This window comes from Colius striatus, chromosome 24 (genome assembly GCF_028858725.1).
Source record: "Colius striatus isolate bColStr4 chromosome 24, bColStr4.1.hap1, whole genome shotgun sequence".
NCBI classification, from domain to species: domain Eukaryota; kingdom Metazoa; phylum Chordata; class Aves; order Coliiformes; family Coliidae; genus Colius; species Colius striatus.
This window is the reverse complement of record NC_084782.1, coordinates 4,478,349-4,485,461: the sequence shown is the minus strand read 5'-3', so window position 1 is coordinate 4,485,461 and position 7,113 is coordinate 4,478,349. Positions and strand designations below refer to the sequence as shown.

Genomic DNA, 7,113 nt, shown 5'->3' with positions numbered 1-7,113 from the left:
CCATGTGGATTTATCTCCTCGGTAGCAAAACGTCTCATCGAGTCAGATTCCATGATTAATTAAGCTCTTCCTAGAAATGAGGTTCCTCCCTGCAGTTTCCCTTGTAAATGTGAGCAGAGTCACAGGTGCTGCCCCTGTCAGATGGCCACTGCTGGGCTGGGACACAGAGCATGTGCCATCTCTCATCCAGACAGTCCTCAGACAGGGCTCTTAAACAGACCCAGGGCATCTGCAAAGCACCATCCTGGCTGCAGGAAGGAGCCCTGAGCTGGGGAAGCAGCAGAGCTGGTGCTGCTTTTGAGGCCCTTTCTGGGAGAAGATCCTTTCTCTGTGCTGGGGGTCTGGCATGTGGCTGCTCTGGGCAGCAGCTCCTCTCTCACACAGGTCCATCCTCAGTCCCAGCATCACTGTGGCCTCTGGGGATGCTGGACCTGGCCACTTTCCCCAGGCACTGCTCTCCACAGCCTCTCCCTTCATTACCCCCCTTACTGCCAAACCAGCCCAGTGGTTTCATTGCTGTCAGCCTCGTTAGCAGTGCCACCCTCTCACCATCCCCCCTTAGCTGTAGCTTCCCCTTTCCCCAGCAGCACTCATGAAGGGCTTTGAGTGAGAATATCCTGTGGGACCTGTTCCAATCCAGGTTTGAAGCCCTCACATCCCTTTCCCTTCCTGCTGAGCCCTCAGCTGTGGTGCTGGGAGTGGACTGGGAGGTATGTGGCCCATGTCCCTGAGCCACCAGCATCTGTAGGACCTGTCACCAGCCTTTGCTGGCATCCCCTGCTCGAAGTGGAGGCCAAAAAGGTGTGGGAGGCCCTTCTTAGGAAACCTCTGGGGTCTTTGCAAGTCTCCCAAGGCATTGGCAGTGTGAGGAAGGTGGTGACTGGAGCCCTGGGACGGGGCCATGGGCTGATGGATGGGGCCAGGCAAGGAGGGTACCAGGGCTGCCCCAGGTTTGGCTGTAAGGGCTGTTCACAGGACTGTCCCAGTGGTGTGGCCACCATCCAGCCTGCTCTGTGTGCTCACTCTATTTGGGGTTTTACTAATTATCTGCAAACAAGGTGCCACCTTCTTTGAATAACAAGGGTGCTGGGCAAAGGGAGCAGCCCTGCTCTGTGCAGACAGCTCATCCCTGCTGCTCACCACCAGCCCCAGACCTTCACCCAGCACCCATTCCCTATTTATCCAGCATCAGTAATGGGATGGTGCCCTGCTAACCAGCACCTGCATGCAGCAGCACTGAAAGCAGGAGCGATTCCTGCTGAGTTAGTGTGCAGAAGCCTTTGCAATCATCTTGTGTTCCAGACCTGAAGGGGAGTTTAAATACAAGGCTCTTTAACAAGATGAAAATAGCCCTTTCCCCACTGGGTTTCTGGTTGCTCTTTCATGCTGCAGGAGCCCTCAGGTTGTGTCAGGGCCTGGCTGGCTGTGAGCTGACAGGTTCCCTGAACCTCCCCTCACAGCTCCCAGCACCCTCAGCACAGGAGCAGGAATGAGGCAGCAGCTCAGCACCAGCCAGTGCTCAGGAGCAGCTGTGTGTGGTTTTGGGCTGTATCCCCCAAAACTAACTCAGCTGGACTTGTTTTCTTAAGGAAATCAAACTTCTCAGCAGCAAACCAAGCTGTCATTGGTGGTTTCACCTGAGTAAAAGTGAAGCAGAGACTCAAAGACCTGCCTGGTTGTGGCAGTGCTTGAGAGTGGGGTTTGCTGGGAGGCTGCAGGTCCCTGGAGCTGGGGAAGGACCATCAGCAGATGCTCCTGGAGAGCAGCTGAGTGTGTGCCCATGGGGTCACATTCCAAAGAGAGGGCCCAGACAGCTCAATCTTCACAGCATGAATGCCAAACACATTTCCTTCCTCCAAGCCAATAACCCCCCCCCAAGAACCACCCAGCACAGCCCAGCCTGGCTGCTGGCACCTGACCCTGGAGATGGAGGGAGCAGGAACACATCACCCATGTGGTGCCAGGCAGCAGAACCTGCAGGAGCTGCTGTGGGGGGACAGGAGGTGCTTTGAAACCTCACCCAGGCCTTGGGGGAAGGAAGTTCCAGACACAAAGTTTGCTGTGCTTCCCAGCTGCAAAATCTGGCAAGAGAGAGACCTAAAGGACTGAAAGAAAAAGCAACATGCCAATGGCCCAAGGAAGTGATTTGCTTGGCTACAGCAACTTCTGCCCAGGGAGGGTGTGGAGGCTCCTTCTCAGGAGGTTTCCAACCCCACCTGGACACGTTCCTGTGCCCCCTGAGCCAGGGGAAGCTGCTGGAGCAGGGGCTGGAGCAGCTCTGCAGGGCCCTTCCAGTCCCCCACCATTGGAGGGTTCTGTGACAACAGCAAAACTCCCTGAGAAGTGGGAGGGACAGCTGGGAATGCCCCATGCATCTCCCTGAGCTTTAGAGCAGTGGCTTCCACTGATGGATGGTGAGAAGGAGAGTTGCTGGTGGTCTCACCCATAACACAAAGTGCCAATGCCTTGGAGGAAACTCCCTGCCTCAGTGTGTGCAGCAGGGAAATGGGTTTAATCCCGTTTCCCTGCCTCCTCCAGAGCTGGCTGTGGTGTTTGATTCATGTCAGGAGCTGGGCTGGTGACTCCTGGATGAATGACACTATATAAATGCAAAGTGTTATTAATATTTCATGTTGTAGTGAAAATGCACTAATGGGGCTTGTTCCTGGAAGATAAAGTGCTGCCATTAATAGAGCTCCACGTGCCTGGGCTGCCTGGCTTCAGCCTGGGGAGGGTACAGCCTTCAGCACCCCCCCTTCGTGCCCCTGGGAAACTGGAATCCCAGCACATTGAAGCAGTGAGATGCAGCTGTGGGAGCTCAGTGCCCAGCAGCCCAGGATGCACCAGGATCCACTGTGGCTCCTGCTGTGTCCCTGGGAGGGAAGGGCAGCAGCAGAGCAGCTCCTGCCTCATGCTTCACTCCACTCTGTGGCTTTTCTCTCTGTTAATTTTTCTTCTGCCTCCCAACAGGTATTTGCCAGGGGCTGCTCTCTGCTCAGGCTCAGCTGGTGCCATCCAGGGGGACATGGAGGGGTGGAGGTGGGCTCTGCCTGAACCCCAACGCTGGCAGGAGCTGCCCATCACAGCTGGCAGCTCCCCAAAAGACAGGATTTTAACCCAGAAAGCAACAAGCCACAAGAGCCCTTTCAGACACCTGCAGCCCTGGGGGCACTTGGGGCAAAGCATCATCCCCCCCACTGCTGGGTGCTGCAGGGTGGGTGCTGCTCCTGCCCTCCCTGCCTGCTCAGGGGGGATGCAGCCCTCAGACAGCCCTTCCTGGCACAGTCCCTGCACAGGCACGTTGGCAAAAGAAAATAGCAATGGGCTTGTTTGATTTCAAACTGCAGAACTCTTCCCTGGAGCCATCTGCAAACAGTGGTAATTTACTTTACAGCTGTTTAGATTTGTTTCTCCACGGTGGGGTGGGTTTTTTTCAGCCCAGCAGAACTGCAAATGAAACGTGTTGTTTGTTCCTCAGCTGATTCCAGCCAGACCCCAGCTCCTGTCCCACGCAGCACCAGCGCCTCTCCTTGCCCCCCTGCACCCCAGAGCTGTGAGCTGGGGGGCAAGCCTCAAAAAGGGGGTTCCCTGAGCTGGGAGGGCTCCTGGGCTCTGGTGATCGGGCTCTGGGGATCATAGGGAGGAGGCTTGAGCCAGCTTGCAAGGGGAGGGGAGCACAGGAGAAGGGATTAACTAGTTCCCAGCAACATAATCAACTGCCACCCACTCGTGAGAAGGTGGGGAGGGATAAAGGCTCTCCTGAAGTGGTGCAAAGGTTGAGGAAAAAGGGATTGTAAAGGGGGGTGTTTGGCTGAGTGGCCACTTCACCCCTGCGGGTCTGAGCCCCGAGCACCCACCTTTCCCTGCCCGGGGGTGCCCGAGCCGCTGCTGCCCTTCCCTGCACGGCAGCAGGATCAGGCCCCTGCACGCCGGGACACGACCCATCGCCCCAGGAGATCTGGCAGCCGGTGGCACACGTGGGGATCAGCCTCGAACCTCGTCCCTGCCCCCCGGGAATCTCCTCCCCGCTCCCAGGAGCTCCGGCATGAGTCAGGCGGCGCCGGGCGCTGCGCTGCGGCCGGGACAGAGGGACAGCCCCCAGGTAAGCGGCACGGAACCTGGTACAGCCCCCGGCCCGGGGGGAGCGGCGCTGGGGCCGGGGGAGCGGCGTCTGCCGCAGGGGGAGCACCGCGGAGCCCGGCCCGACGCCGCGCCGATGGGCGCATGCGGATGGGCACATCGCGGTGGGCTCATCCCAGGGCTGCATCCCGGTAGGGTCATCCCGGTGGGCTCATCTCAATGGGCTCATCCCAGGGCTGCATCCCGCTGGGCTCATCCCGCTGGGCTCATCTCAATGGGCTCATCCCAATGGTCTCATCCCAGGGCTGCATCCCGGTAGGGTCATCCCGGTGGGCTCAACTCAATGGTCTCATCCCTGGGCTGCATCCCAGTGGGCTCATCCCAGTGGGCTCATCTCAATGGGCTCATCCCAGGGCTGCATCCTGGTGGGCTCATCTCAGTGGGCTCATCCCGGTGGGCTCATCTCAATGGGCTCATCCCGGTGGGCTCAACTCAATGGGCTCATCCCAGGGCTGCATCCCGGTGGGCTCATCCCAGTGGGCTCATCCCTGGGCTGCTGCAGGAAGCATGGATGGGGTCAGCAGAGATGGGGTTGTTGTGTGTGATAGGTGAAATGTTAAAGGGGGGTTGGTACCCAGCACAGCCCCAGGGGTCCCGGTGGGCTGCAGCCCCACGCTGTGGGGGGATGTTTATCCAACATGAGGCAAATCATCTGCTCCCAATGTGGGGCTGAGATCAGCCAGAGCTCAGTCTGAGCTGGTGAGAGCTGGTGCTGGGTCAGCACCTCGGCATTGTGCAGCCCCCCAGCTGCCCCTGCCCGGCCGTGGGGGCCCTGAGCGTGGGCACGAGGGGGTTGGCACAGGCAGAGCGGAGGCGCCGGTGGATTCCAGCGATGGGAGAGGAGCCGCAGAGCTGCCGGGTGAGTCATGGCCCGACCTGCTCCGATTTGTCGCCCGCCCAGGCCAGGCCTGGCAACCCAAGGGAATTAACAACAAATACCTGGGCAAGGAGGAGAGAGATGGGGCAAAGGATGGCAGAGGGCTGAGCTGTGGGCTGGTGCTGGTTGAAGGATGCTCTTGCTGCAGCAGCAGATCTGACAGGGGGGCAGTCCCTCACCTCTGAGGACAGTGCTCTGTGGAGACACGTCACCTGGACCAGGTTTGTGCTGGGGAAAGGTTGTAGAGGTGGTCCCCAAGGCTATATGGGCAGGAGGGTGGCTCATTGCTTTGGGGCACACAGGTGCTCTGATGGGCACTTTGCTGCTGGGCCCTTCAGTTCCAGAAGGACAAGGAGCTGCTGGAGAGGGTTTAGTGCAGGGCCACAGAGATGCTGAAGGGAGTGGAGCATCTCCCTTGTGATGAAAGGCTGAGGGAGCTGGGGCTCTGCAGCTTGGAGGAGACTGAGGGGTGACTCATTCATGTTCACAAGTGTCAGGAGGATGGAGCCAGGCTGTGCTCAGGGATGGCCAATGACAGGACAAGGGGCAACGGGGACAAGCTGGAATGGAAGAGGTTCCAAAGAAACATAGGGAAGAATTTGTTCCCTGTTGAGGTGAGGGAGCACTGGCAGGGGCTGCCCAGATGGGCTGTGGAGGCTCCTTCTCTGGAGACATTCCAACCCAGCTGAATGAGTCCCTATGTGCCCTGCTCTAGATGCTGCTGCTCTGGCAGGGGGGTTGCACTGGATGAGCTTTCCAGGTCCCTTCCAGCCCTTGAGACTCTTTGACTCTTCGGTTCTGTGGTTCTGTGCTTTGTGTCACTGTTTCTTCTCTCTCATCCCAGGCTGACAGCATCAGGAGACCATGAACTGGGGGGTGTTCGAAGGGCTCCTCAGTGGGGTCAACAAATACTCCACAGCCTTCGGCCGCATCTGGCTCTCCGTGGTCTTCATCTTCCGCCTCCTGGTGTACGTGGTGGCGGCCGAGCGCGTCTGGAGCGACGACCACAAGGACTTTGACTGCAACACGCTGCAGCCGGGCTGCGGCAACGTCTGCTTCGACCACTTCTTCCCCGTGTCCCACATCCGCCTCTGGGCCCTGCAGCTCATCCTGGTGACCTGCCCGTCCCTGCTGGTCATCATGCACGTGGCCTACCGGGAGGCCAAGGAGCAGAGGCTCCGCGCTGCCGGCGGGGACGGCGCCCGCTGCATCTACACCAACCCCGGCAAGAAGCGAGGGGGGTTGTGGTGGACTTACCTGCTCAGCCTCCTCTTCAAGGCTGGGGTGGACGTCATCTTCCTCTACATCTTCTACCACATCTACAGGAACTACACCCTGCCCAGGGTGGTGAAATGCGAGCTGCCTCCCTGCCCCAACGTGGTTGATTGCTTCATCTCCAAGACTACAGAGAAGAACATCTTCACACTGTTCATGGTGGTCACAGCCTGTGTGTGTGTGGTGCTGAGCCTCCTGGAGGCCGTTTACCTGGTTGGGAAGCGGTGCTGCGAGTGCCTGGAGCCCAGTGATGGGGAGAGGTCCCAGCACGGCCCTGACTGTGCTCTGCCCTGTGCTGAGCCCCCTGACACAGCAGGGCAGGTTTTCCACGGGGCAGAATACAAACCCCCCACTGCCTCCATCCCCCCCACAGCCCCCAACCCTGTCACTCTGCCTGAGGAGGAGGCTCTTCCCTAGAGATGCCTGGAGGAAGGCAGGAGCCACCTGCTTCCCTGCACCTTCGTCCCCCTCCCGCTCTTCCTCCTCCATCCTGGAGCTGGGCTGTGTCCAAGGGCTCTCTGCCTCTCTCATCTTTGGGAGAAGGTGTGTTACACGGTTCTGCTGCATTTTGGAGGCTGTGGGACACGTGTGGTCCCTGAGAGCCAAGAGGGACAAGCGGCTCCGTGGCAGCTCCGAGGCAGCAGCGGTGCCCAGACATTGAGTCCGTCCCAGCCAGGCTGGCTCAGCTGGTCCTGAGGCTTTCCTTGCAATGAATAAAAACTTCTGTCCCTCAGAAGTGATGGGCAAAGAGGTTGTTCTGCTCCTTGGGCACAGCCCTGCCAAGAGGCATCGCTGCCACAGGCAGCTCCAGGCTGGGTCTG

The 7,113-nt window shown here is 59.0% G+C and overlaps 1 protein-coding gene across 1 annotated transcript; it reads left to right on the top strand.

The window, feature by feature from the left end:
- The first annotated feature begins 3,987 nt into the window (after positions 1-3,987).
- LOC104554240 (gap junction beta-5 protein) lies at positions 3,988-6,962 on the top strand. Its single transcript, XM_062014476.1, has 2 exons — positions 3,988-4,102; positions 5,862-6,962. The coding sequence occupies exon 2, from the start codon at positions 5,882-5,884 to the stop codon at positions 6,707-6,709; it is 828 nt and encodes a 275-aa protein (XP_061870460.1). The 5' UTR covers positions 3,988-4,102; positions 5,862-5,881; the 3' UTR covers positions 6,710-6,962.
- The last annotated feature ends 151 nt before the right edge of the window (positions 6,963-7,113 follow it).